We start from the raw sequence: 27,395 nt of genomic DNA on the forward strand, positions 1-27,395 counted from the left end.
TTCTCTCTGGGAACTTGCTACTTGCTCTGTCCCATTACTCTAACCACAGACTCTGTAAGAAGAGGCCACCTCGAAAAAATAACCACGAGATTTGCTGACAGAACTCGCCTCCCTGTTAAGCTAGAAGGAGAAAAAGAAAGAAAGAAAGAAAGAAAGAAAGAAAGAAAGAAAGAAAGAAAGAAAGAAAGAAAGAAAGAAAGAAAGAAAGAAAGAAAGAAAGAAAGAAAGAAAGAAAGAAAGAAAGAAAGAAAGAAAGAAAGAAAGAAAGAAAGAAAGAAAAAGAAAGAAAGAAAGAAAGAAAGAAAGAAAGAAAGAAAGAAAACAAAAAACAAACAAAAGCAAACAAACAAACAAAAACCCCCAACAAACCAAAATCCCCCCAATAATAAAAACCAAGACGGAGAAAGAAAGAAGAAGCTTTGCCATCTTCTCGGAGAACAGCAGCAAATGCGCACCCTGCACCCTCGGCGCACCGGCCCGAGCAGCTGCCGAGCTCCCTGCGCGCTCCCCGCCCGGGCGGCTCCAGGCCGGCGGGCACTGCAGAGAAATCCCCGCAGCCGGCGCTCCCTGCCAGCCCTGCCGGGCGCCACCGCCCCGGGCACCTTCCAGCCGGGTTTTCCCTCTGGCAGCTCGAGCCTCGCCTCTTCCAGAGCAGACCACGCTGAGCCCCCGGGGCTTTGCCGCCGGGAGCACTGGGAGAGATCCCGGGAGCACTGGGAGGGAACTGGGAGCACAGGGAATGCCAGGAGGGAACCGGGAGGGAGAGTGGGAGCAGCGGCAGTGAGCGAGAAGGAGCCCTGGGAGGGATCTCAGGAGCCCTGGGAAGGAATCGTGCTCCCAGCTCCTGCCCAGCGCTCTCCCCATCCCTGCCGGGGCTTGCCAGGAAGAGGGATACTGGCAGGGAACTGGGAGGGAGCTGCTCAGCACTCTGCAAGGTGCAGCAGCCCCAGGGGTGACCAGTGAGGAGGGGGAAGTGCCCCCGGTCCCTCCACAGTGCCCCCAAAAAGGGGGTTACGAGGAGAAAAGGGATTGAAATTGCTGGGGGAAAAGCTTGTCTCTAGTTGTGTTTGAACTGGGCAGGATCCCCATTCACCTGGGATTTGAAGGGTCTCAGTTGAAGGAAAACACACCTTCTTCATCATTTTGGGTGCCTCACTAGGAAGGCAATCACTGCTTTCCATGATTTTCATGTTGAAATCGAGGGAGAATAACTTTATGCTGCTGTTTAAAGTGAGGGGAAGAGCCCCATTTTCATCATCTTCAGGTTCAGGCTGAGGGCAAACACCGCTGTGCCTGGTCTGAAAGGGCTTCCCTTGAGAGGAACCTCTCGATGTGCCACTGTAAGAGTTCCACCGAGGGGGAGCCTCCATTTCAAGGGACCTTCACAGATGAAGAAGATGTCGAGAAGCCCCATATTGGTCTTTCTTGAGAGAAATTTAAAAGGGAAACTGTATTTCCACTATTTTTAGGAGACTAAACAGGGGAAAATCCCCCTTGATTCACTTTTTATTTGGATGTAAATTAAGGGCTGACCCTCCTTTTGCACAATCATTTAGGGATCTAAATGGAGAGGGAACCTCAGTTCTGCCCTGGATTCGAGGCTTTGGAGTGGCGACAAGAGGGAGTTTGCCCTGGGTTTAATTCCTGCAGCGATTGAACTGGAGCGGTGAGGCTGAGCTGGCGCTGCCGGGCTGGCCTCAGGCTCTCGCTGGGGATGGCAAACGCCGGCAGGCACCGAGCAATGCCGCCGCACGCCCGGCACTGCCTGTGCCGCGCCCGCCGCGCCCAGCAGCGCTGGGAGCTCCATGGAGCAGCTCAGCGCCCGCTCCGCGCTCGGCCCTGCGAGCCCGGCCCGGAGCGTGGGCTCGGGACACATCCCCATGGTGGGGCAGAGCCGCTGCTCGGGCCCGGGGATCCTTTATCGCCCTGCTGCAGCTGCCAGGGGCCGAGGGCACAGTCCTGCTTCCCAGGCTGGAACCCTGCTGCTTCACCTCTCGCTCTCTTGCCATGGTTTGTGCCAGAATAAATTCAAAGAATTGCCCCCGGTCGTGTCCCTTATTCCGGTGACCGGTGAGTGATCTCTCCCTGGCCTTTGCCCATCCTCGAGCCTTTGCTGCTGTGTTCTGTTGCCTGCCCAGGGGCAGCAGGAGAGGCACGGAGCGCTTCTGCTGGCCCCGGGCACCTGGCGAGGCCCAGCCCAAGAATCCCTGGGATAATTCACTGTTGGGAGCGCCAGCAGCGGCTTCCCCGGGGCTGCGGTTCTTCAGCAGCTGCATCAGAGTGGGGCTCTTTTCCTTACAACGGTTTTTTTTTTCCGGAAAAAGTCTCGATCTGACTCCTCCCCTCCTCCCTTCTCTCCCTCGCCCCTCGCTGCTTTCCCCGCACGCTGGTTGCTCAAAGGGCCAAATCCCTCCCGCTCCAGGCAGTTTCTCTATCCTGGGGCTCCGTGCTCGCTGTGTCGGGCCGGGAGCGGAGCGGCGGCGGCACCCGGAGCCCGGGCGAGGCGGCGGCGGAGCTCGGAGCGGCTCCAGCCCAGGTGGGACCCGCGGTCGGCGCTGCCCCAGCTCGGGGCTCGCTGCGGGCGGAGGGGCCGCGGTGAGGGGCGGGGGGGCTCTGGCGAGTTCCTTGTGCCGGTGCCCCCGTGTCCCCCCTGCGCTGAGGCCGCCGAGGGAGGCACTGTAAGAGTTCCACCGAGGGGGAGCCTCCATTTGAAGGGAGCTTCACAGATGAAAACGATGTCCCAAAGCCCCCAGAATGGTCTGAATTGAGGGAAATTGAGGAGGGAACTGCTTTTCCCCTCATTTTAGGAGGCTAAACTGAGGAAAAGTCCCCCTTGATTTGTCGCAGTACAAACAGCCGGGACTCTGTTTCTTCATCCGGAAAAGGCTCATCTTTGTTGCACAGCTCAGATCTTACAGGATTATCAGCTAGCACCGTGTTAGATCTAGCTGGCTAAAAATACTCTGACAGTTCATTGGTCAGCAAATGGCATTTTGCATTTCCGCTAAACCTCTCTATTTTTGATTAGTTTACATAAATTCTTCACTGATTCCCATGGGGCAGTGAAGGAAACCGGTTCCTTCAGGGCAGATTTCTTGTTTCTGCAGGTGTGAACGTGTTTTTCTTTACAGAAAATAGATTGTTCTGCAGACTGATTCTCATTCCTCTGATTCTCTTTAATGACAATTAACAGCCCAGCTGTGAGCTGCACCCAGCCCAATCAGCAGGCCTAAACCATGATATTATAAGGCTTTTCTTTTATTTGGATTTCTACCGATTTGTAACAATTCCCCTTTCTTTTTGTTAAAAAAAAAAGCTTATGCATTCTGATGTTAAAACATTTTGTTTCTGTGAGATTACTGTCTTTTTAAGGTTATTACTGGTTATCTATTAGCTCCAGGATAAGACACATGAAAGACAGGTTATAGTCACCAAAATACTCCAATTTTGCATTCTCAGGTACAGTCATGTCACTGACAGAGGGTGTTGAAGCATGGGAGGACAGAAAGATAATGTCCAGTGTCTGTTAGGGAATGGAAATAAATGACCATAGTTCTAAAGTCCCCATGGCTGGCACTCAGGGGTCGTGCTGCCTGGGCAGGAGAAGTCCAGCAGCTGGGAATGTTGACCTTGGCATCACTGAATGTCTGTCTGGAAGCCTGAGCAGGGCAAAGCTAAAGAGGGCTGGTAGAACACAATATCAGGGTGGTAATGCTGTAGGACAGAAGGCCTCTGTGGCCAAGCTGCCTCTCCAGGTCTCCAGGCACAGCCATGTGCTGGCAGTCCTGCCTCTGTCCCTGTCCTGGCCACCAAGGCTGGGTGGTGACAAGGTCACCTCTCTTCTCCCTGGGCCTCGCTGTCTCGGAGGCGATCCATGTCTGAGCAGGTGAGCAGGTGACCCCTTGAAACCTGCTGCTGATAAAACACAGGCACACTTCTCCCTCAGTTCATAAACAGCCAGGCCCTGCCATGGCACACTCAGCTGGAGATCCTCATGTGTGGGATTGGCCCAGCTGTGACCAGAAACAGCTGGATTTTACCCCAAAAGAGCCAGCCATTGGTTTCAAGCCCTGGGAATCCTTTGCTTAAGTCAGGCCCAGCCTGAGAGTTCCCCATCAGCCTTGGGTGTTTTCATGTTAAGCTGCCCAAGTTCTGCTCCCCAGTGCTTGCTTGTTTCCCCCGTATGGTTCCAGTTCTAGAATGTTCCACCCCTGAGTGGACAGATTGTTGCTTCCCCTTTGTTTGGGGTCTTTGGGTCCTGCCCCTCGTATTGTGCACGGCCTCTCCACGTTTGTTGTTTCTCAGCCTTTGTTAAAGCTCTTTCCGGGCAGCTCCATGGAACCCGCTCCTTTTCCTTTTCACCACCCTCGCCTGAGGCAGGGAACCAGAGAGGTTTGGCACTGCCACCCTCACTGGGACACTTACAGAAAAGCCTTTGCAAATGCTTTTAGTATAAACGTTGCATTGTTCAGACATTCTTTAGGAGCCAATTCTCTTTCTTTTGGTTTTACAAATAACATGCATGTCTCCTGCTATGAACATGAAGGGAACATCAAAACAAAACAATTCATGCAGTGAAACAAGAACCTGACAGCAATCAAGAGTAAGTCAGATAATACATGTAATTAATAACACATTCAGTGTGAAATTGGATGATTATCAATGTCTGAAACACTGCACCATCACCCAGAGCCTGCAGCAGCTGACCAACCTCGTTTCAGAGAGGACCTGGAGAGCCATTCCCAGGAAAGGTGTCCAAGCTCCTTTAAAACAGATCCAGCTGTCCAATTGTCAGAGGGTCAAATTGCCAAGGCAAAGAGGCTTGAAGAGAGCTTTGAGGCAGAAAACATCTGGGTTTGTTGGCCATTTTCCAAACAGGTCCAGCCAGGGCCCGGCCAGAGCCCAGACCCTCACTGGGAGGGTCTCCCTCACACACCCTAAAAGCAAGTCTGTCAGCAACAGCAGCTGTGAGATGCCCCAAGCACAGCAAACTGCTGGAGTGCTCCTGTGGGAATTCCTGGGCTGTGTCTGATTGGCACGGAGCAGAAGCAGCCTTGCCCTCAGCAGCTCACAGCCCTGTCCCACAAGGATGTGCCACAAAAGGGGCGGCAAAGAGCACAGGAGCCTCAGGTCAGGAGAGGCTTTGGACAGAGCCCAGGGATCTCATCCTGGAGCTCTGAAACCACAGGAAACCATGAGCCAGCCCTGGGCCAAGGCCCAGCAGCCCTGCTGGAACAAGAGAAGGGACTCCAGGCTGAGCAGGCAGTGCAGGGAAGGGCTGCAGACAGCCTGTTCAAAGAGATGCACCTGCAGCTGGAGAGCAGAACAGACAGAGCCCACAGGGACACGTGTCTTGTAGACAGTCACACAAAGACATGCCAAAGATTGTGAAAAGCCAGTTATAAACAAGGCAATGACACCTTATGAACAATGCCTGTTATAAAAATCAGTGAATCCCCGTGATGGGAGCAATGGATCAGCAGGAACCGCCTCAGGAATTTGGGACAATATTCTTGCAGCATTCATGTGTCCACAGCAGTGAAACTCTGAACAGCTCCAGTGGGTAACAGCATCCTGCAGAACAAGCAGCCACTGTCCTGTGTTAGCTGTGGGAGATAAAACAGAAGAGATCCCAGTGACTGATCCTGTTGGGCAGTGCAGCTCTGACACCTGTGGGAGCTGGGAGAGGATCGAGGGCTCAGCAAACTGTGTCTGCTTCTGTCCAACAGCAGGTGTTTATCAGTGCTTCATCGCTGCTGCTTCAGTTGGACCTGTCTTATCTCTAGAAGAAAACAACTACACCTTGCAATGTAGACAAACATATTTAAACAAAATTAACTTAGGACATAATATTAATTGCAGTGTAATTCGATGTCACCTCAGCAGATTTAGAGGTACGCTTAAGAGAATATAAAGTTACATCTTTAATACTGAATAAAATCTGCTCTTGATAAAACTGGAATAGAACATGAAGTGGCCTAAAGTGAAGAAGACTGAAACTTGACCTCGTCCAAAGTCAGCAATGCTGAAACAGAAACCCACCTGCACATAAATGATTACTAAAAAAATTTACTCAATAGAGTAATATAATATTACATTCCTCAGATCTAGCTTTGCCTAATGTTACCAACACGAAAATCATATTCAAATAAAACAGAACCCAACTAACAATCAATATCCTTAAAAGTTCTGGGTACTACAAAATGCAACTTATTCTGCTGCTATTAATACCAAAAGGCACTGGAAATGTGAACAAACCATGGTTGAAATAACAGCACGGAGGGATTAGAAAAATGTGACATGTACATTGATCCAGTGTGTTTTAACATTGAGAAAAACTCACGGTAGCTGCAAATTTTAAGGAAGCATAAATTTACTAAGACTTTTTAAAGTGCAACTGTACGGAAAGAAACAAGAATGTAGAATTTGGCTGAGTGTCCAACAAACCAGGAGCTTTTTGAGATTGTATTTCGTGTAATACCATGTGCTAAATGTTATCAGCATTTCTGGTAAAGGAATTTATTTGTGTTGTGCTGCACCAAATATTAATAATAACAATAACAATAATAATAGTAATGCACTGCATTTACCGCTTTGAATCCCTCCAGTAAAAATTCTCAGAGAAATCAGAGTTCATGAAAAACACAAGATTAACTTTAAAAAAGCATTTCCACGCGTTTCTAAGGCATTCTAACACAGGGAGCGTGCGGTTTCAGTAAGCAGGGGCAGGCAGAGCCCTTCGGGCAGATGCCCCGGGGGGCAGGGAGGTGGCCCGGGGGCAGCCGGAGCCGCCGCGCCGGGCACAGCCGAGCCCCGGGAGCGGGGGAGAGCGCCGGCGGCAGCGAGGGGCGGCGCCTGCCACACCCGGGGTGGGTTTGCATCGCGCTCAGCTAATCCAAAGGGATTTGGGTTCTGACCCCCGCATCCGGGCTGGCAGCGGTGCGCGCTGCGAGCCCCCAGAATGGTGAAACAACCGAGGCCGCAGAAGGCAGCGGGGAGCGCCGGGGAGAGGGGACCGCGGTGGGGTCGGGGAGCTGGGCAGCCACGCTGCGCCTCCGAGCCGCGGCTGGCTGTGTTCCTGCCCACTGCCTGATCAGATCGGCTCCAATCTGCGGCGGGCAGCGGCCGTGCCCGCTGTGTCGGGCCGGGAGCGCAGCGGCCGCGGCACCCGGAGCCCGGCGAGGCGGCGGCGGAGCTCGGAGCGGCTCCAGCCCAGGTGGGACCCGCGGTCGGCGCTGCCCCAGCTCGGGGCTCGCTGCGGGCGGAGGGGCCGCGGGGAGGGGCGGGGGGGGCTCTGGCGAGTTCCTTGTGCCGGGTGCCCCCGTGTCCCCCCTGCACTAAAATTGCGCAGTACGGAGACTCTGGGCGGCATCCCTTGAGTTGGACAGACGCAAGAAGCTTCCGTCAAAAAGCTGTTAAGACCCCACTGGCTCCTTCCCCTGTTCCTAGGTCTGTTCCCGTGTCCCTGAGACACTGCTCCCTGTTCCCCGATTGGCCCTTACCTTTGTACTGCCCCGAGACCAGGGGCACCCCTGGCCTCACGGGACAGAGTAACCTGGACGCTCCGTGTATGTGTGTGTGTGTGTGTGTCTGCGACCTGAACATCTTACCAGGTGGCTGAATGAAACATCTGTGGATGGCACGCAGAAGCCCTTTTTGCTTCCTCACCCTGGACTTTACTAGCAGCTATTCCGGCCACAACAGTGGAAAAAGTGGCTGCCCGCGGTGTCCCCCGTGCCCGGATGGCCGGGGCCGAGCCGGTGCCGCGGCAGCGATGGCTCCCGCCGGCTGCTCTCGCTGGGACGGAGGCGGCTGCTCCGTGCCCGGGACACTTCCCGGCCGTGCGGCAGCGGGCTCGGGGCCGCTGCTCGGGCGGGCGGGAGGTGTCCGTGCCCGGCTCGGGGCTGGCACGGCACGAACCTGAACGCGCCTCGGAGCCCAAAGCGCTGCAGGCGCCGAGCGCGGGCAGCAAGCGCCGCATCCTGCGGGCTCCGGGGCCGAGGCTTCTCTGCCCTCTGTGCCAGGAGGCGCCCCGTGTTCGCAGGCAGGGAGCCCCAGCGGCCGTGCCGGCGCCCGGGGTGGCCGCGCTGCAAGGCGGCGGGGCAGGGAATGCGGGGCACGATGGTCAGCAGCCCGGGGCTGCTGCTTCTCGGCCCTGGGCAGGCGGACTCCGAGCCGCAGCTGCCCCGGGCCAGCAGCAGGCGGCAGCTCGCAGGCGCTGTCAGCGCCTGTCCCGGCACGGAGCTGGGGGCTGCAGCGGCTGCAGAGCCCCAGGGGCCGGGGCTGCGGGCACCGCCGAGCTCCCGGAGGCTGCGCTTGGCTCCGCCGCTGCTGCTGCCGCAACTCTGGGCAGCGGCGACAGCGCAGCCGGAGCTGCCACCGCCCTGCCGAGCCTCGGGCTCCCGCAGGGCCGGCAGCAGCACTGACCGCTCATCGTGTCCCTTGCAGGGTGCCACCAGCGCCGCTGTAAAGCTGCTCCCGAGGCCGAGCTCCCAAAGGCTTTGCCAGCGCTCCTGATGTCTAAGGAGCAGGGCGCTGTTTATTCAACACAGAGAGATGCCGGCTGTGAGCTGGAGGAGAGTGAACCCTGCTCCACTCGTGGAGCTGTGACAAAGCCTCAGGAGGACAGATCAGCAACGTGGAATACACTCAGAAGATTCCTGGGTGAGTGCAGGTCCCACCCCTGGGGCCTCTAGGGAGGGGCCATTGTACCCTCCCAAGGCCAGGGCTGGCAGGTGTGTGGCTGTTTCCCGAGGTGTGGACGAGGCCTGGTGCTCTGCTGGGCCCCATCAGTGGCTGGCAGCAAGAGCCCCAGCTGCCCCCAAGGCTGTGCAGCTCTCCTGCTGCAGCCTGTGCCCACAGCTGTGTCCCTGGCTGTGGCCAGAGCTGTGTCCCTGGCCGTGCCCAGGCTCTGGGCTCTCTGGCTGCCAGCTGAGCGAGGGCCACACTGGCTGAGGGCTCCCTGCTGTGCTCCCTGGGCAGGGGCTGAGCAGATTGCAGGGCCGGCTCTGCTTCTGGCAGCCAGCAGCTCTTTCCTGCTCCAGGTGAACGGCTCAGGCGCCATCCCGAGGGCACGGCGCTGCTGATCCTGCTGCTGCTGCTGCTGCTGCTGGCTCTGCTGGTGGCCTTGGCTGTGCTGGCAGGTAAGGCAGGGGCAGCAGCCTGGGCCCAGCCCCTCGGGGCAGAGCGGGCTCCCTGCTCCCTGCAGAGGGCAATGCTCTTCTTGCTCTTCAAGACCTTCTCCTCTTGCCCCTGCAGCTCCGCAGGCTCCAGTGACAGCTGCCACTCCACAGTGTGTTCTGGGCTGTCCCCCTGACTGGATTGGGCACAAGGGGGTCTGCTACTACTTCTCAAGGGATTACGGCACCTGGGAGCAGGGTCAGGAACGCTGCTCCGAGCTGAACGCCTCCCTGGCCATTGCCAAGGATGAGGAGGCCATGGTGAGTGAGGGGCTGCGGGCGGTGCGGGCTGGCTGAGGGCAGCCTGGGGGTGCTCCTGGGCCGGGCTCGGGGCTCGTAGGGCTGGGGGTGCAGCCCCGGGCCGGGGCCTTGCAGGGAAGGAGCCCCGGCGTGCGGGGGCAGCCCCGGGCACGTGTCCCCCCGAGGGGCCGGGGCAGCTGCCACTCCTCTCTCCCGGGCAGGATTTGCTCTTCCGCCTCCGCGGGAACGGCGATTACTGGCTCGGGCTGCGCAGACGGGGCCAGCGCCTGCACTGGGGGGACGGCAGCAGCTACAGCTCCCGGTGAGTGCCGGGGAGCCGGGCAGGGCCTGGCCGGACAGGGGCACAAGGTGTTCCCCTGGCAGCCAGCGCTGCCTCTGCTCCTCCCTGCAGGGTTCCTGTCTTTGGCGATGCTGAGTGCGCGTACCTGGCCGACGAGAGATTCAGGAGTGAGAACTGCTCAAATCCGCGGCCGTATGTCTGCAGCAAGGCCCAAGCTCCCCTGTGACGGGGGCTGCAGAAAGGACCTTCTCCACGCTGGGCAGTGCCAGCTTCCCCTCTCAGCCCAGCCCAGGGCTGTCCTTCCTCAGCTGCACCCTGTGCCTTGCACTGCCTCTCAGGGTCACCTCAGTGCCTGTCCATCCCCAGAGCCAGCGCTGGGCTGGGGCTGCAAAGGAAACGTCTCTGCAATCCATCCTGCCACCCATGCTGCCTGCAGGGAGTGCAGTGCCCTCATGACACAACCAGCTCCCATGGGAAATCCAAATCGCCCTGGCCTCTTGGAAATCATTACAAACTGGTGTGAATGTCACACTTTTGGACTGTCCATGGAAGAGGAAGCAGAACAGCTGACACATGGTGAGGAGGAATCCCACGTTGATCATCAGGCACCTGACTGTGAGCAAGGCTCTGTCAGCTGCTGCCTCTTTGTCGCCTTTGGAGGAGGGATGGTCGGAGCTGCTGCTTGGGGAAGGGAATTCCCTGCCATTGGCCATAACCCGGCCCAGAGGCGCTTCTCCTGCCGTGGGGCGAGGCTGTGCCTGTGCGAGCAGCCCCGCACGGGCCCTTCCTGTCCCCCGTGGTGCCCGAGGGCCCTGTCCCCCTGCTCGCTGCCCGGGACCCTGCGCTCGCCTCTCCCTGCCCTGCCCAGCCCCGGCTGCCGCCAGCGCCCCTGCCGGCCGCGCCCGGAACTGCAGCGAGGGGCGAGCGCTGCGGCCGGGCCGGGCCGGGGCTGGGTGTGCGCCTGCGCGGGGCCCGCGCTGCGCTGGGGCTGGATGGAGCTGCTGCAGCAATGGAGAGCGTGCGGGACTGAGGGGTGATTTTTATACTAATGAAGGATCTCTATGAGAGCTCCTTAATTTCACAATTACAATAATTCGGAGGGAGGGGGTTTACATTTTCCATTGCCTTCCCTAGCAGACACCTGTCCTTCAAACCAGAACACCCCATCCCTCTGTGCCCCGCTGTGGGGAGGAGGGAGGGAGGGATGGAATAGGGGATAAAGTGGAGCCCAGGAAGGAGAGATCAGTGTGGGGAAGGTGCATTTTTAGGATTTGTGGTACTTCTCACTCAGTTGCTTTCATTTGTTTGATAATAAATTCAATGAAATTTAATTTCCCCAGTCCGGGCCTGTTCTGCCCAGGATGGGTGAGAGATCTCTGGCTGCCTTTCTGGAGAGCCCCGAGCCTTTGCTGCTGTGTTCTGTTGCCTGCCCCGGGGCAGCAGGAGAGGCACAGAGCGCTTCTGCTGGCCCCGGGCACCTGGCCCGGCCCAGCCCAAGAATCCCTGCCATCATTCCCTGCACCATTCCCGGCCCCACGGCGGCTCCGGCTCCGCGGGCAGGTGGCTCCAGGAGCTCCGAGTGGGCAAAATGGGAGCGAGGGAGAGGAGGCAGCTGCTGCCAGCGGGTGAAATGTCTTTGCTGCCGGCTGGCAGGGAGAGGAGCAGGGAGAAAGTGGTGCCAAGTGTCCTGGGCCAGGGCAATTTTGGGAGAAAAAGCTCTGAAGGCCGTTCCTCTGGAAAGCAAATTCAAGCTGCCCCACCTCCAAGTGGTTTGGGATAAAGCTGTCCTTGGATAAAAATGTAAAAACCTGTTCATTTAACAGGCAAAGTATTCACCAGCACAAAGAAAATTATCAATATCAAACAACAGAACCTTTCACTGTTCAAATATTTACAAACTCAGAAAGTCCCCTGTGTGAGGTGAGGCTTGGCTCACTCAGTCCCTTCAGTCCCTTCAGTCCCTTATCAGTCCCTTATCAGTCCCTCTGGTGCCAGGTTTTCCCGGTGTGCCACAGCTGTCAGCAGCAGGCGCTTTCCTGTGTTCAGTGCAGAGCAGTGTAAACAGCTCCAAAGAACAGGAAAACCCACAGTGCAGGGAACTTCTCTGCCTCAGGCAGCCAAAGTTCCCCGAGGGCGAAGGAGAGCTCTGCCCTGGCATCCGCTCTGCAGAGAGCTGAGCCCAGGAGCAGCGCTGGGCAGCAGGGGGGCAGCTGGTGAGCACAGCCTGCGCCTCCTGCTCTGCCCCTTCGCCCTCAGAGCCAGCCCCAGAGGGACACAGCTTATTCTGGGCTGGACTGCAAATGGGGATACGGGAGTCAGAAAGTCACTCAGGACACTCCTGTACCCCCTGAAATAAAACTATCAATGTTAACAAAGTCCCACAGAAATTACCAAAAATATGAACTCATTGATAACAATAAAACCTAGAAAACATTCCCTCAAAATATAAAAATAGCCCATATTACACCAAACAACTCACTATAAGAACACCAAATATTGAAAAAAAATCAGAAAAAACTTTAAAAAGTCAACCCATCATTATAAAAAAACCCAGTAATAACAATTTTAAACCCTAAAAGCCTACAAAACAAGTTACATCAAATTTCTTTTTACCTCAACTCACCTCAACTATAACACTAAAACAATTAAACCAGAGTAGTAATTAAACAAAAATAAATCAATACTACCTCCATTATTATTAATAATATAATTACAAATATTAGTACTATTAAACATGCAATCTTACAAAACAAAACCACCATCAATTTTCTCTTACGAGCACATAGACATAAATATAAAATTTTAAAAGATTATATTACATAAACTTATCTAACCACTCTGTCTATCCACAAACATCTTCAAAAATGAAAAGTTTAACAAATTAAATTAAAACAAACAATAAATCCTTATTAAACAATTTTTAAAAAAATATATACCTTAACTAAAAAAAGTTTACAAAATAAATTTTGAAATTTTAGTTACATAACAACAGTATAAGTAATAGTACCTTATATGCTTCACTATATACATGAAATAATAAATAAGAGAACCAAAAAAGTTTTTACAGCACAAAAAAGAAAGAAAGATGTGAGAAATGGATTTGTAAAGAATTCTCAAAACCTGCCAAAGCTCACCCAGCCCTGCACCTGTTTGCAGGCACTGAGATAGGGCGTGCTGGCTTAGGGACGCCACGGAGCAGAGATGACATTGCTGAGAGAGAGATTGTTTGAACGAGTTTCAAAATGCAGCCCTGCAAAGAGACCAGGTACTGTAGAGAATTGGAACCGTGAAAGATGCACTGAAACAGAGCCTCGTGAGGTACAAACGGAGGTGACTGGCGTTAGAAGTAACAGCAGTGCTGTGTGGCAATTTTCAGCTAAGAGGCTGAAAAACATTTCTAAGATATTGTAACCAGGAAAGAAGCTAGCTTTTACCAGAATAACATTGACTCTTCCATCTCCCAGCTCGCACTCTTCATCGACACTGATAATAAATCAAATCCTTTAAAACACCTCCATGTTACCCTGTCAATGCAGAATTTAAAAACCCCACCGAGTATCCCCTGCCGTGCCTGTGGAGCCACCTCTGTGTCCCGGCGCGCTGCTCCAGAGCCCTGCTGGGCCCGGCCCGGCCCGGCCTTTGGCAGCGCGGCCTCTGCGGCCTCCCCTGGGCCGGGCCGAGCCGCCAGCGCCGCGGGGAGGAGCGACGGAGGGAGCTCGCTTTGGGCTCACTGGACCATGGACGCGCTGGCCCGGAGCCCGAGCGGTCGGGAGAGAGCCTGGGCGGGATGCAAGGCAGCAAAGGATGATTTGCCAGGGCCCATGAGTCACAGCGGGTCAGCCAGCCCCGCGGGGACGGGACTTTGCTAGACTTGCTGTTTCTAAATAGGGGTAGACTGTTGGACTGCTTGGGCTCCAGCAGGCCTTTGGCACTGTGTGCCACAGCTCACTGCTGGAAAAGCTGCAGCCCAGGGCTGGGACAGGAGCACTCTGTGCTGGGCTCAGCCCTGGCTGCATGGCCGGGCCAGAGAGTGCTGGTGAGGGTGCTGCAGCCAGCTGGGGCCAGGCACCAGGGCTGTCCCTCAGGCTCTCTGCTGGGGCCAGCCCTGTGCCCACCTGGGCCCACGGATTTATGGACATCCAAGCAGCTCAGCAGTTCTCTGACTGCCTCCTCCTGGATCACAGGGGGCCCATTCTGCTCCCTGACACCATCCCCCAGCCCAGGAGGACACTTGGCCTGAGGACAAGCTGTGTTCCCACTGAAGGCTGAGGCAAAGAAGGCCTTGAGCACCTCTGCCTTCTCCTCATCTGCAGTTACTGAGCTCCCTCCTGCATCCAAAAGGGAACAAAAGCTGCTCTTACCCTTCCTTTTACCATTATTTGTAAAAACATTTTTTATTATCCTTTACAAAAGTTGCCAATTTAAGTTCAAAGTAAGCTTTGGCCTCCCCAGTTTTTCTTTCCTACATATCCTAGCAACCCCCTTAAAAACTTCCTGGGTGACCTGACCCTCCTTCCAAAGATGGTACATCCTCCTTTTATTCCTGAATTCCTTCCAATCCTCATTGCCCATCTGGGCTGGATGTCTGCCTTGCTGACTCATCTCTGGGCACACAGGGACAGTCTGTTCATGTGCCCTCAAGGTCTCTGTTTTGCAGCGTGCCCACCTTTCCTGGACTCCTTTGTTTTCAAGGGCTGCTTCCCAAGGAACTTTGTGAATAAGTCTGCTCAAAAGGCTACTGTCTGTCTGCTCTCTGTTCTCTGCACTCTCTCAGGGCCTCTTATAATCGGCCGCTACTCAGTGAATGAGGAAGCACAACTCTGGTCCTGCCTGACTGACAGACCCTTAATACAGCTGGTTTTTGTCACACAACGGCAGTGTTTACTACTGGTGCAGTATTTTCAGAATATTTTATACCATTCTCTGAATTTTATTCCCTTCACATCTCCCAGCCTTTCCCATGACAGTTTTTACCCAGCACTGAGCCCTGACAGTGCCTCAGGGCAGCTCTTTTAATGTTACCAGGTGGAGGAGAGCAGGTGGGGCAGCTTTTTATTCTGGTTATTTTATTCTCTCACTCTTATTGCAGCAGCACCTCCCTGTGCCTCGGTGCAGCTCCTTCAGAGACCCGGGGCCGTGTCCAGAGGCGCTGCTGCAGCCAGGGGAGGGGCAGGGCAAGACACATCACAACGCTGGCAGAGCTCAGGGTCTGTCAGCTTTGCAGGTCAGGCAGATCAAATGAATCCCAATTGTCAGCGATTTCCTCCACCTGCTATTTCTGCCCTCTTTTCCTGCAGGGATTTGACAGCTCCTGGTTTCCTCCCACAGAGCTGGAAAGCAAAATGCCCGCCTGCCCCATGGCCATCCCCGCCGCCTTCCACCGCTCCAGCCTTGTCCCTCTTTCTCTGCCCTTTCCTTGGCACCACTTTCTCCCTGCTCCTCTCCCTGCCAGCCGGCAGCAAAGACATTTCACCCGCTGGCAGCAGCTGCCTCCTCTCCCTCGCTCCCATTTTGCCCACTCGGAGCTCCTGGAGCCGCCTGCCCGCGGAGCCGGAGCCGCCGTGGGGCCGGGAATGGTGCAGGGAATGATGGCAGGGATTCTTGGGCTGGGCCGGGCCAGGTGCCCGGGGCCAGCAGAAGCGCTCTGTGCCTCTCCTGCTGCCCCAGGGCAGGCAACGGAACACAGCAGCAAAGGCTCGGGGCTCTCCAGAAAGGCAGCCAGAGATCTCTCACCCACCCCGGGCAGAACAGGCCCGGACTGGGGAAATTAAATTTCATTGAATTTATTATCAAACAAATGAAAGCAACTGAATGAGAAGTTACCACAAATCCTAAAAATGCACCTTCCCCACACTGATCTCTCCTTCCTGGGCTCCACTTTATCCCCTATTCCATCCCTCCCTCCCTCCTCCCCACACCGGGTCACAGAGGGATGGGGTGTTCTGGTTTGAAGGACAGGTGTCTGCTAAGGAAGGCAATGGAAAATGTAAACCCCCTCCCTCCGAATTATTGTAATTGTGAAATTAAGGAGCTCTCATAGAGATCCTTCATTAGTATAAAAATCACCCCTCAGTCCCGCACGCTCTCCATTGCTGCAGCAGCTCCATCCAGCCCCAGCGCAGCGCGGGCCCCGCGCAGGCGCACACCCAGCCCCGGCCCGGCCCGGCCGCAGCGCTCGCCCCTCGCTGCAGTTCCGGGCGCGGCCGGCAGGGGCGCTGGCGGCAGCCGGGGCTGGGCAGGGCAGGGAGAGGCGAGCGCAGGGTCCCGGGCAGCGAGCAGGGGGACAGGGCCCTCGGGCACCACGGGGGACAGGAAGGGCCCGTGCGGGGCTGCTCGCACAGGCACAGCCTCGCCCCACGGCAGGAGAAGCGCCTCTGGGCCGGGTTATGGCCAATGGCAGGGAATTCCCTTCCCCAAGCAGCAGCTCCGACCATCCCTCCTCCAAGGACGACAAAGAGGCAGCAGCTGACAGAGCCTTGCTCACAGTCAGGTGCCTGATGATCAACGTGGGATTCCTCCTCACCATGTGTCAGCTGTTCTGCTTCCTCTTCCATGGACAGTCCAAAAGTGTGACATTCAGATCACTTTGTGATGATTTCCAAGAGGCCAGGGCGATTTGGATTTCCCATGGGAGCTGGTTGTGTCATGAGGGCAGTGCACTCCCTGCAGGCAGCATGGGTGGCAGGATGGATTGCAGAGACGTTTCCTTTGCAGCCCCAGCCCAGCGCTGGCTCTGGGGATGGACAGGCACTGAGGTGACCCTGAGAGGCAGTGCAAGGCACAGGGTGCAGCTGAGGAAGGACAGCCCTGGGCTGGGCTGAGAGGGGAAGCTGGCACTGCCCAGCATGGAGAAGGTCCTTTCTGCAGCCCCCGTCACAGGGGAGCTTGGGCCTTGCTGCAGACATACGGCCGCGGATTTGAGCAGTTCTCGCTCCTGAATCTCTCGTCAGCCAGGTACACGCACTCGGCATCGCCAAAGACAGGAACCCTGCAGGGAGGAGCAGAGGCAGCGCTGGCTGCCAGGGGAACACCTTGTGCCCCTGTCCAGCCAGGCCCTGCCCGGCTCCCCGGCACTCACCGGGAGCTGTAGCTGCTGCCGTCCCCCCAGTGCAGGCGCTGGCCCCGTCTGCGCAGCCCGAGCCAGTAATCGCCGTTCCCGCGGAGGCGGAAGAGCAAATCCTGCCCGGGAGAGAGGAGTGGCAGCTGCCCCGGCCCCTCGGGGGGACACGTGCCCGGGGCTGCCCCCGCACGCCGGGGCTCCTTCCCTGCAAGGCCCCGGCCCGGGGCTGCACCCCCAGCCCTACGAGCCCCGAGCCCGGCCCAGGAGCACCCCCAGGCTGCCCTCAGCCAGCCCGCACCGCCCGCAGCCCCTCACTCACCATGGCCTCCTCATCCTTGGCAATGGCCAGGGAGGCGTTCAGCTCGGAGCAGCGTTCCTGACCCTGCTCCCAGGTGCCGTAATCCCTTGAGAAGTAGTAGCAGACCCCCTTGTGCCCAATCCAGTCAGGGGGACAGCCCAGAACACACTGTGGAGTGGCAGCTGTCACTGGAGCCTGCGGAGCTGCAGGGGCAAGAGGAGAAGGTCTGAGCATTGCCCTCTGCAGGGAGCAGGGAGCCCGCTCTGCCCCGAGGGGCTGGGCCCAGGCTGCTGCCCCTGCCTTACCTGCCAGCACAGCCAAGGCCACCAGCAGAGCCAGCAGCAGCAGCAGCAGCAGCAGGATCAGCAGCGCCGTGCCCACGGGATGGCGCCTGAGCCGTTCACCTGGAGCAGGAAAGAGCTGCTGGCTGCCAGAAGCAGAGCCGGCCCTGCAATCTGCTCAGCCCCTGCCCAGGGAGCACAGCAGGGAGCCCTCAGCCAGTGTGGCCCTCGCTCAGCTGGCAGCCAGAGAGCCCAGAGCCCGGGCACGGGCAGGGACACAGCTCTGGCCACAGCCAGGGACACAGCTGTGGGCACAGCCTGCAGCAGGAGAGCTGCACAGCCTTGGGGGCAGCTGGGGCTCTTGCTGCCAGCCACTGATGGGGCCCAGCAGAGCACCAGGCCTCATCCACACCTCGGGAAACAGCCACACACCTGCCAGCCCTGGCCTTGGGAGGGGACACTGGCCCCTCCCTAGAGGCCACAGGGGTGGCTCTGCACTCACCCAGGAATCTGCTGAGGTCCCTTTTGTGTTTCTTGCCGGTTGCTGATGTGCCCTGGGCAGCCAGGGGCTTCCTCACACTTCCTCACACGATGGTCAGCCCCGGGCTGCTGACCATCGTGCCCCGCATTCCCTGCCCCGCCGCCTTGCAGCGCGGCCACCCCGGGCGCCGGCACGGCCGCTGGGGCTCCCTGCCTGCGAACACGGGGCGCCTCCTGGCACAGAGGGCAGAGAAGCCTCGGCCCCGGAGCCCGCAGGATGCGGCGCTTGCTGCCCGCGCTCGGCGCCTGCAGCGCTTTGGGCTCCGAGGCGCGTTCAGGTTCGTGCCGTGCCAGCCCCGAGCCGGGCACGGACACCTCCCGCCCGCCCGAGCAGCGGCCCCGAGCCCGCTGCCGCACGGCCGGGAAGTGTCGCGGGCACGGAGCAGCCGCCTCCGTCCCAGCGAGAGCAGCCGGCGGGAGCCATCGCTGCCGCGGCACCGGCTCGGCCCCGGCCATCCGGGCACGGGGGACACCGCGGGCAGCCGCTGCCTCGGCGGCCTCAGCGCAGGGGGGACACGGGGGCACCGGCACAAGGAACTCGCCAGAACCCCCCCGCCCCTCACCGCGGCCCCTCCGCCCGCAGCGAGCCCCGAGCTGGGGCAGCGCCGACCGCGGGTCCCACCTGGGCTGGAGCCGCTCCGAGCTCCGCCGCCGCCTCGCCGGGCTCCGGGTCCCGCCGCCGCTCCGCAATGACACGATCACGCCGCCCGCCGCGGCCGCTCCGGTCGCGGGCAGACACACGTGGAGCCGCCGCAGGTTTGAACCCTCGTGGCGTGTCTCGTCTTTCGGCCGAATCGATCATTCAGCGGGCAGGAGCGCAGCCAATCGCGGCTCGGTAGTTTTGGTCCCCGGTCCCGCCGTGGTCCCCTCTCCCCGGCTCTCCCCGGTATCTTCTCCGGGATCGGTTCCTTCACCCTTCTGGCGCCTCGCGTCGCTTCCAGCCCGGACTGGGGGATGTGAGCCCAAGCCCCTTCCGCTCGGCTGAGCGCAATGGAAACCCACTGTGCGTGTCGGAACGACGCACACGGGGCAGCCCCGGCTCATACCGAGCCTTGTGCTTTCGTCGCAGCTCGGTTTTCCCCGTTTGCAGCCACCCCTCGCTGCCGCCTGCGCTTTCCCCGCTCCCGGGGGCTCGGCTTTGCCGGCGCGGCACGGCGGTTCCGCTTGCCCCCGGGCGACCTCACTGCCCATCTCTGGCTCCCCGAGCTGGGGCGAGTGGAACAGCCCGGCATCTGCCGGAAGGTGTCTGACTGCCCCTGATTATTGAAACCTCTCGCACCGTGTCTTAGAATGCCTTAAAAAGGTGTTGAAATGCTTTCTCAAGGCTGGCACTGAATTCTACCGCCGCCGGCACAGGCCTGTGGTCGCTGCCCGTGCACACGCAGCGCTCCCGGCACAGAGCGCGGCGCCGCCGCCGCCATCGCGCCGCTCCTCCCCGGGGCGGAGCGCGGCCCCGGCGCGATGGAGGCGCTGCGGCGGCGCTGCGCTGAGCTGGCCCTGGGGCGCTTCGCCCCGCTCCTGGCCGCCTGCGTGTGGCAGCGGCAGCCGCTCCGCCTGCGCTCCGTGCCGCGCCGCGGGGAGCCGGGAACGGGCCGGGAGGCACGGCGGGAGGAGCGCCCGGAGCGGGGCACGGTGAGGGAACCCGGCGGCCGGGAACCGGGAGAGTGTGAGGGGGAGCCGGGAGAGTGTGAGGGGAACCGGCGGCCGGGAACCGGGAGCGTGTGAGGGGCACCGGGAGAGTGTGAGGGGAACCGGGAGCGTGTGAGTGGAACCGGGAGCGTGTGAGGGAGAGCCAGGAGCGCGTGAGGGGGAACCGGGGGGGGGGGGGGGGGGAGGGGGGGTGTGTGTGGAATGTGAGGGGAACCCGGCCGCCGGAAACCAGGAGCGTGTGAGTGGGATCCGGCGGCCAGGAACCGGAGGTGTGTGAGGGGGAGCCGGGAGCATGTGAGGGGACCATGCTGCCGGAAATGAGGGCTTATGGGGGAGACTCGGCGGCCAGGAACCGACGGCGTGTGAGGGGGACGCGGCGGCTCGAACCGGAACCCGTGAGGGAAAACCGAGGGCGTGTGGGGGGATCCGGCGGCCGGGAACCTGGGGCGTGTGGGGGGGATCCTTCGCGCTCGAACCGGGAGCGTGTGAGGGGGACCGGGAGCGTGTGAGGGGGACCGGGAGCGTGTGAGGGGAGCCGGGGCGTGTGAGGGGCACCCGGCGACTCCGCAGACTCTCGGTGTCACAGCACGGGTTCAGCCAGTGAGGCATCTGGTGCCCCCTCCCTGCTGCAGCGGGGCCATCCCCGAGCACAGCACACAGGATTGTGGCAGCAGCAGGGTCTGGGATATCCGCAGGGAGGGAGACTCCGCAGCCCGTGCGGACAATCTGTTCCTGTGCATGGCGCTGCTGAGCCGCCTCTCCTCTCTCTGCCCCGTCCAGGCGACACCCCGGCGCACTTGGGCGGCACCACGGTGTTCGGGGATAACGTGGAGGATGAGTGGTTCATCGTGTATCTGCTCCGGGAGATCAGCAGGGAGTTCCCGAGGCTGGCAGCCAGGTGAGGCGGGTCCTGCTGAGCTGCTTTGCTGGGAGGGCTGCCGAGGGGCAGTGCCTGGGCTCTGAAGGTCCTGTCTTAACATTGCCCGTCCTTGGAGGTGTTTCCCCATGCCGTACACCTGGGAAGTGTCCAAGGGCAGGTTGGGTGGGGCTTGGAGCAGCCTGGGCTAGTGGAAGGTTTGCCTGGCTGTGGCAGGCGGGTTGGAACCAGGTGTTGATCTTTAAGTTCCCATCTAACCTTAGACTTTCTATGGGTGTCGCTCTTGCGCCGAGAGTAACACAGGAACAGACAGGAGGCAATCTTGTATTAAAGAACAAGAAGGCTTTATTCGAGAGAACCGCGTGGTTTTATAGAGTGTTACAACAGATTCTATTGGTTGGCTAACTAACAAAAACATCTTCCTCACGCACTGTCCTTGAGAAGGAGAAAAATAAGAAGTAGAAAAATACCACCTGCAAATTATTTATACTTAACAAGTTATTATGTTCTTACAACTCACTAAAAATTCCCACAAGCCGCTGTGAGAAACGCTCGCTGTTTCTCTCTCTCTGTCCTGTGGCATCCACAGATGGTTTATGAACATGAAAAAAACTCCACCAGACATGGATTCAGAAGTGTGCTGTTGTGCTCTGCAAGGCTTTTCCTGCTAAGAAACCAATTTCTCCTTGGCCAGCATTGATGACAATGCTGGAGAGTTTCTCTTGATAGAAGCAGCTGATTTTCTCCCCAAGTGGCTGAATGCTGAGAACAGTGAAAACAGGGTGAGTAAAACTTGTGTACACTTGGCAAGGGGGCCACAGTGGGCTTTCATGTAGCAGCTGGAGTTTTCTCTTGCACCTCCAGCCAAGGTGTCTGACTGCCTCTGAAAACCCAGAGTGCTGCCTGTCCCTTGCTGTTGCTCCCTTCAGGAGCACTCCTGTATCCACCCGAGCTTTCAAGCTCTGCTAGAACCACTTGGATTTTTGTTTGTTACCATATTGTGGAGTGTTTAGGGCAGAGGATTTGCTGCCCTCAGAGCAGGGAATGCTCAGGGCTGGAGTGTGTCTGTCTCTGTAAGGACACAGGCTTTGTCTGGTACAGGTGAAATAATGAGCAGACACCTTCACCTGGATATGGATGGCTGCTAATGGCAGTGGATTGAAATGGAGATCATTCATTTGGTTATTTTTCCCCTACTCTGAGATTCTTCAAAGGGCTGGAACACAACACCAGAGTCGATTGCAAGTGTGTACCTGGAGTGTCAGGCTCGTATTTCCCTTCTGTTTGAGGGAGCAGACAGAGTGAGGGAGTTGAGAACATTGCACTCAGGGCTTTTCTTAGCATCAGGAACCAGCAGAGGTCGCCTGTGGCCCCTGAAATAATGCTTGTTAATCCCGGGATGCTCTGAAGCAGTTCGGTTATGCTGGTTCCCCTGAGGCACTTCTTTGCTTGAAGACAAACATGGTATTATTGTTGCTAAGGAAACAAGATGTGTTTGATGAAACTTGTTGCAGTTCAAATGGGGATTTTTCCTGGTGGGATCGTGCTCTCTGCCTGCGGAGCTTCCGGAACCCGGGCTGGCTCTGTGCGCTCCTGCAGCCACAGCAGGGGTGGGGAACAGCTGGGCACTGGGGTTTGCCCAGAGCTGCACCCAAAGAGCTGCCAGCTCTGCAGTGCACGCTGCTACAGCCACGGCAGGGAGCGGGCGAAGGAGGAAGCAGGAGGCTCTTTGTCTTGAGCTTCCACGGGGAAAGGGTATTCCAGGTGGAGGGAGCAGGACAGAAGGAGCCCCTGGCCCTCGACTGCAGGGGTTTTGTTCAGGTACAGGCCAGGGCTGGAGACAAACAGCTCAAAAGCAGGGAATGCTCAGGGGAGGAGTGAGGGGATCACATCACATGGGCCAGTGGGGCATGGTGGATTAGGGGAGAGCCAAGGGGGTGTTTCAATGGGGGATTGGCCCAGGGGTGAGGGGCAGGGAACGTTCAGGAAAGAGGGGCAGGGTTGCCTTGGCAGGCAGGGAAGGGACTAGAACAAAGGGAGGGGAGTAGCTCGAGGGACAGCTTTAAGGGAGGGTAGAGCTTAGGGAAAACCCAACTTGGGGAAAATGTGGGGGGATAACAGAATGAATGAACCATTTAACAATAACTTAATGAAATAAACACAAAGCACAAGATTCAGGCTTACTATAATTACCAGGATGCTCCTTCCCAGCCTTGCTGTTCATGGGTGTCCCACTGGCCAGCTTCCAGCCACCTGGAAGCTCCCCAGTGAGCCAGGGCTGTTGGTAAATGATGGAGAGCGGCTTCCCAAGCTCATCTGCCAGCTCCCTCGTCCCCCTGGGCTGGATCCCACCTGGGCCCACAGGTTGATGAACATCCAAGCAGCTCAGCAGTTCTCTGACTGCCTCCTCCTGGATCACAGGGGGCCCATTCTGCTCCCTGACACCATCCACCAGCCCAGGAGGACACTTGGCCTGAGGACAAGCTGTGTTCCCACTGAAGGCTGAGGCAAAGAAGGCGTTGAGCACCTCTGCCTTCTCCTCATCTGCAGTTACTGAGTTCCCTCCCGCATCTAATAAAGAACAAAGGTTGGTCTTATCCTTTCTTTTGCCATTAATCCTTTACAAAAGTTGCCAATTTAAGTTCAAACTGAGCTTTGGCCTCCCTAATTTTTTTTCTGTGTACCCGAGCAGCCCCCTTAAAAACTTCCTGAGAGACCTGACCCTCCTTCCAAAGCTGATACGTCCTCCTTTTATTCCTGAGTTCCTTCAAAACCTCGTTGCCCATCCAGGCTGGACGTTTGCCTCGTGGGCTCATGTGGAGAGTTTTGTGGACAGTTGGCTAGCTGAAAGAGGCCATTTAGACGTAATACCCTTGGTTAAGCAAGGAGACAGGTAAAGGAGCCAGCAGTCAGTGTCCATATAAGGCAAGGACACTGTGCCCTTGCTGCAACAGTAGAAAAGAGAGGGAAGATAGTCAGCTAGAAATCAGCTAGAAATATGAAGAAAAGCAGAAAAGTCGTAACAGTATCACTACAAGAATGCAGAAGTAGGTGTAGTCGGCTGATAAGTAACTAACCAATAATGAGCTCGCCTTTTGCAATATGTATCAGCCTTATTAACACTAATATAAATATGCGTGACTATCAATAAACTTTGAGGCTTGTTGTTCATCATCGGATGTGCAAGTCTTCCTATATCCGTCAGGCTCATCTTTGGGCACACAGGGACAGTCTGTTCCTGTGCCCTCAAGATCTCTGTTTTGATGCGTGTCCACCTTTCCTGGACTCCTTTGTATTTAAGGGCTGCTTCCCAAGGAACTCTCTGAATAAGTCTCCTCAAAAGGCCAAAGTCTGCCCTCAGGAAGTCCAGTGTAAAATCTTGTTGATGTTCCTCCTGATTTCACCAAATAATGAGAATTCTATTACCATGATCACGGTTCTCTAAGCGGCCCCCAACCAGCACATCTCCCACCAGCCCATCTCTATCTGCAAACCACAGATCTCATCCAGCAGCTGTGACAAAGAGATGTTCTCCACACACTCTGAAAATTTCCTGGCCTGCCTTTTTCAGCTGTATTAAGTTCCCAGCAGATGTCTGTCCTGTTAAAGTCACCTACAAGAACAAGGGCTGATGACCCTGAAACATTCTCTAGCTGCTTAGAGAATGAGTGCTCCACCTCTTCTTCCTGCTTGGGTGGATGATTCCAGACTCCCAGTGGGATGTCAGCCTTGTTGGCCTTCCCCTTCATTCCTTCCCATTCCCCTTCATCCTCCTTAGTTTCAATAGCCACGGCATCAAAAGCCTCCCTAAAATCAAGGGCCACCCCTCCACCTCTTCTCCCTTTCCCATCTCTCCTGAAGAGCCTGTAGCCATCCAGGGCAGCACTCCAGCCACCTGAGTCATCCCACCTCGTTTCTGAGATGGCAATTTCATCACAGCTCTGCTCTTGGACCATGGCCTCCTGCTCTGCTTGTGTGTTGCCCATGCTGCGTGCCCTGGTCTCCATGCTCCTCAGCTGGGCTGCTGATTTCACTCCTGTCTCAGCCTTACCACCCTTGGGCCAGCTTCCAGACAGCCCAGCTGCATCCCCTTCCCCCTTCAATCCTGGTCTAAAGCCCTCAAGGAGTTCTGCCAGTTCATGAGCTAAAAACCTTCTGCCCTTAACAGAGAGAGGGAGCCCATCTGGTTCCAGCAGGCCAGGTGCCATAGAAGCTGCCCCATGATCAAAGAATCCAAAATTCTGCCGATGACACCGACCCTTGAGGCAGCTGGTGATAATGTGAGCTCTCCTGTTCCTTCCATTTGCTCCCTTTGGCTGCGCTCCCAGAGCTGCTCACTGACAGGGGAAGCACTACCCTGGTCCTGCCTGACTCACAGTCCCATCATACCGCGATTTTTTGGAGACTTTGGCAGTGGCCACTGCGTGCATGTTCAGAATATTTTATACAATTCTCTGAATTTTGTTCCCTTCACATCTCCCAGCCTTTCCCATGACAGTTTTTACCCAGCACTGAGCCCTGACAGTGCCTCAGGGCAGCCCTTTTAATGTTACCAGGTGGAGGAGAGCAGGTGGGGCAGCTTTTTATTCTGGTTATTTTATTCTCTCTCTCTTATTGCAGCAGCACCTCCCTGTGCCTCGGGGCAGCTCCTTCAGAGACCCGGGGCCGTGTCCAGAGGCGCTGCTGCAGCCAGGGAAGGGGCAGGGCAAGACACATCACAACGCTGGCAGAGCTCAGGGTCTGTCAGCTTTGCAGGTCAGGCAGATCAAATGAATCCCAATTGTCAGCGATTTCCACCTCCTGCTATTTCTGCCCTCTTTTCCTGCAGGGATTTGACAGCTCCTGGTTTCCTGCCACAGAGCTGGAAAGCAAAATGCCCGCCTGCCCCATGGCCATCCCCGCCGCCTTCCACCGCTCCAGCCTTGTCCCTCTTTCTCTGCCCTTTCCTTGGCACCACTTTCTCCCTGCTCCTCTCCCTGCCAGCGGGCAGCAAAGACATTTCACCCGCTGGCAGCAGCTGCCTCCTCTCCCTCGCTCCCATTTTGCCCACTCGGAGCTCCTGGAGCCGCCTGCCCGCGGAGCCGGAGCCGCCGTGGGGCCGGGAATGGTGCAGGGAATGATGGCAGGGATTCTTGGGCTGGGCCGGGCCAGGTGCCCGGGGCCAGCAGAAGCGCTCTGTGCCTCTCCTGCTGCCCCGGGGCAGGCAACAGAACACAGCAGCAAAGGCTCGGGGCTCTCCAGAAAGGCAGCCAGAGATCTCTCACCCATCCTGGGCAGAACAGGCCCGGACTGGGGAAACTGACTGAATTTATTATCAAACAATCCAGAGCAAGGCAAGCAGTAGGCTGCCAAATCCTAAAAACAGACATTCCCCACACTCTTCTCTCCTTCCTGGGCTTCACTTTGTCCCCACTTCCCTCCCTCCCTCTTTCCCACACAGTGGCATGGAGGGATGGGGTTGTTTTCTTGGAAAGAGAGGGATCTGCTAAGGAAGGCAGGAGCCTCCCTTGCAGTGGAAAATGTAAAGCCCTTGCCTCTGAGTTATTATAATTCCGAAATTAAGGGGCTCTAAGGCAAAGATGTGAGAATACAATAAAACTTCTTTACAACTATGTACAAAAGCAAACAAACAAAGCAAACAAAGACCACCAAACAGAGCATTAAGGCCAAACAGAACACAAATGCAGTCCGCAGCGAATTCCCTGCCCCAAGCAGCCGCTCTGACCGTCCTCCTCCAAAGCTGAGAGAGAGAAAGACAGAGCCAGCAGCTGACAGAGCCAACAGGCAGGTGCCTGATGCCAGAAGTGGGACTCCTGCTCAGCACGTGTCAGCTGCTCCTCTTCCGCTTCAAGAAAAGTGCAAGAGCGTCACATTCAGGCCTCTTCGGGATAATTTCCAAGAGGCCAGGGCGATTTGGATTTCCCGTTTGCGCTGGTTGTGTCATGAGGGCACTGCACTCCCTGCAGGCAGCATGGGTGGCAGGATGGATTGCAGAGACGTTTCCTTTGCAGCCCCAGCCCAGCGCTGGCTCTGGGGATGGACAGGCACTGAGGTGACCCTGAGAGGCAGTGCAAGGCACAGGGTGCAGCTGAGGAAGGACAGCCCTGGGCTGCGCTGAGAGGGGAAGCTGGCACTGCCCAGCGTGGAGAAGGTCCTTTCTGCAGCCCCCGTCACAGGGGAGCTTGGGCCTTGCTGCAGAGATACGGCTGCGGATTTGAGCAGTTCCCACTCCTGAATCTCACATCAGCCAGGTACACGCACTCGGCATCGCCAAAGACAGGAACCCTGCGGGGAGGAGCAGAGGCAGCGCTGGCTGCCAGGGGAACACCTTGTGCCCCTGTCCGGCCAGGCCCTGCCCGGCTCCCCGGCACTCACCGGGAGCTGTAGCTGCTGCCGTCCCCCCAGTGCAGGCGCTGGCCCCGTCTGCGCAGCCCGAGCCAGTAATCGCCGTTCCCGCGGAGGCGGAAGAGCAAATCCTGCCCGGGAGAGAGGAGTGGCAGCTGCCCCCGGCCCCTCGGGGGGACACGTGCCCGGGGCTGCCCCCGCACGCCGGGGCTCCTTCCCTGCAAGGCCCCGGCCCGGGGCTGCACCCCCAGCCCTACGAGCCCCGAGCCCGGCCCAGGAGCACCCCCAGGCTGCCCTCAGCCAGCCCGCACCGCCCGCAGCCCCTCACTCACCATGGCCTCCTCATCCTTGGCAATGGCCAGGGAGGCCCCGAGCTCAGAGCAGCGTTCCTGACCCTGCTCCCAGGTGCCGTAATCGCTTGAGAAGCCGTAGCAGACCCCGTTGAAGCCAACCCAGCCAGGGGGACAGCAGTGCAAATTTGCAGCTGTCACTGGAGCCTGCGGTGCTGCAGGGGCAAGAGGAGAAGGTCTGAGCATTGCCCTCTGCAGGGAGCAGGGAGCCCGCTCTGCCCCGAGGGGCTGGGCCCAGGCTGCTGCCCCCTGCCTTACCTGCCAGCACAGCCAA

General features: G+C 57.5%; 3 protein-coding genes and 1 long non-coding RNA gene across 5 annotated transcripts; 2 read left to right on the top strand and 2 right to left on the bottom strand.

The window, feature by feature from the left end:
- Nucleotides 1-7,096: 7,096 nt before the first annotated feature.
- On the top strand, nt 7,097-11,051 carry LOC119702820 (C-type lectin domain family 2 member B-like). Its single transcript, XM_038141453.1, has 6 exons — nt 7,097-7,216; nt 8,449-8,664; nt 9,045-9,143; nt 9,259-9,440; nt 9,641-9,741; nt 9,832-11,051. The coding sequence occupies exons 2-6, from the start codon at nt 8,517-8,519 to the stop codon at nt 9,944-9,946; spliced, it is 645 nt and encodes a 214-aa protein (XP_037997381.1). The 5' UTR covers nt 7,097-7,216; nt 8,449-8,516; the 3' UTR covers nt 9,947-11,051.
- Nucleotides 11,052-16,309: 5,258 nt separating this feature from the next.
- Nucleotides 16,310-18,355, bottom strand: LOC119702546 (C-type lectin domain family 2 member D-like). Its single transcript, XM_038140810.1, has 6 exons — nt 18,054-18,355; nt 17,862-17,938; nt 17,384-17,482; nt 17,100-17,281; nt 16,799-16,899; nt 16,310-16,708 (listed from the first exon to the last, which is right to left on the bottom strand). The coding sequence occupies exons 1-6, from the start codon at nt 18,353-18,355 to the stop codon at nt 16,594-16,596; spliced, it is 876 nt and encodes a 291-aa protein (XP_037996738.1). The 3' UTR covers nt 16,310-16,593.
- A 1,038-nt stretch (nt 18,356-19,393) lies between these two features.
- On the top strand, nt 19,394-26,334 carry LOC119702837. 2 transcript variants are annotated; one of them, XR_005257459.1, is made up of 3 exons: nt 19,394-19,531; nt 20,330-21,208; nt 26,211-26,334. It is a non-coding gene; the product is annotated as an uncharacterized LOC119702837 (long non-coding RNA). The 2 variants fall into 2 exon arrangements; XR_005257458.1 differs by lacking the exon at nt 26,211-26,334 and adding an exon at nt 24,288-24,674.
- A 236-nt stretch (nt 26,335-26,570) lies between these two features.
- On the bottom strand, nt 26,571-27,322 carry LOC119702824 (C-type lectin domain family 2 member H-like). Its single transcript, XM_038141461.1, has 3 exons — nt 27,104-27,322; nt 26,802-26,902; nt 26,571-26,711 (listed from the first exon to the last, which is right to left on the bottom strand). The coding sequence occupies exons 1-3, from the start codon at nt 27,305-27,307 to the stop codon at nt 26,597-26,599; spliced, it is 420 nt and encodes a 139-aa protein (XP_037997389.1). The 5' UTR covers nt 27,308-27,322; the 3' UTR covers nt 26,571-26,596.
- Nucleotides 27,323-27,395: the final 73 nt, after the last annotated feature.

Source organism: Motacilla alba, chromosome 6, assembly GCF_015832195.1.
Source record: "Motacilla alba alba isolate MOTALB_02 chromosome 6, Motacilla_alba_V1.0_pri, whole genome shotgun sequence".
In the NCBI taxonomy this organism is placed as follows: Eukaryota; Metazoa; Chordata; class Aves; order Passeriformes; family Motacillidae; genus Motacilla; species Motacilla alba.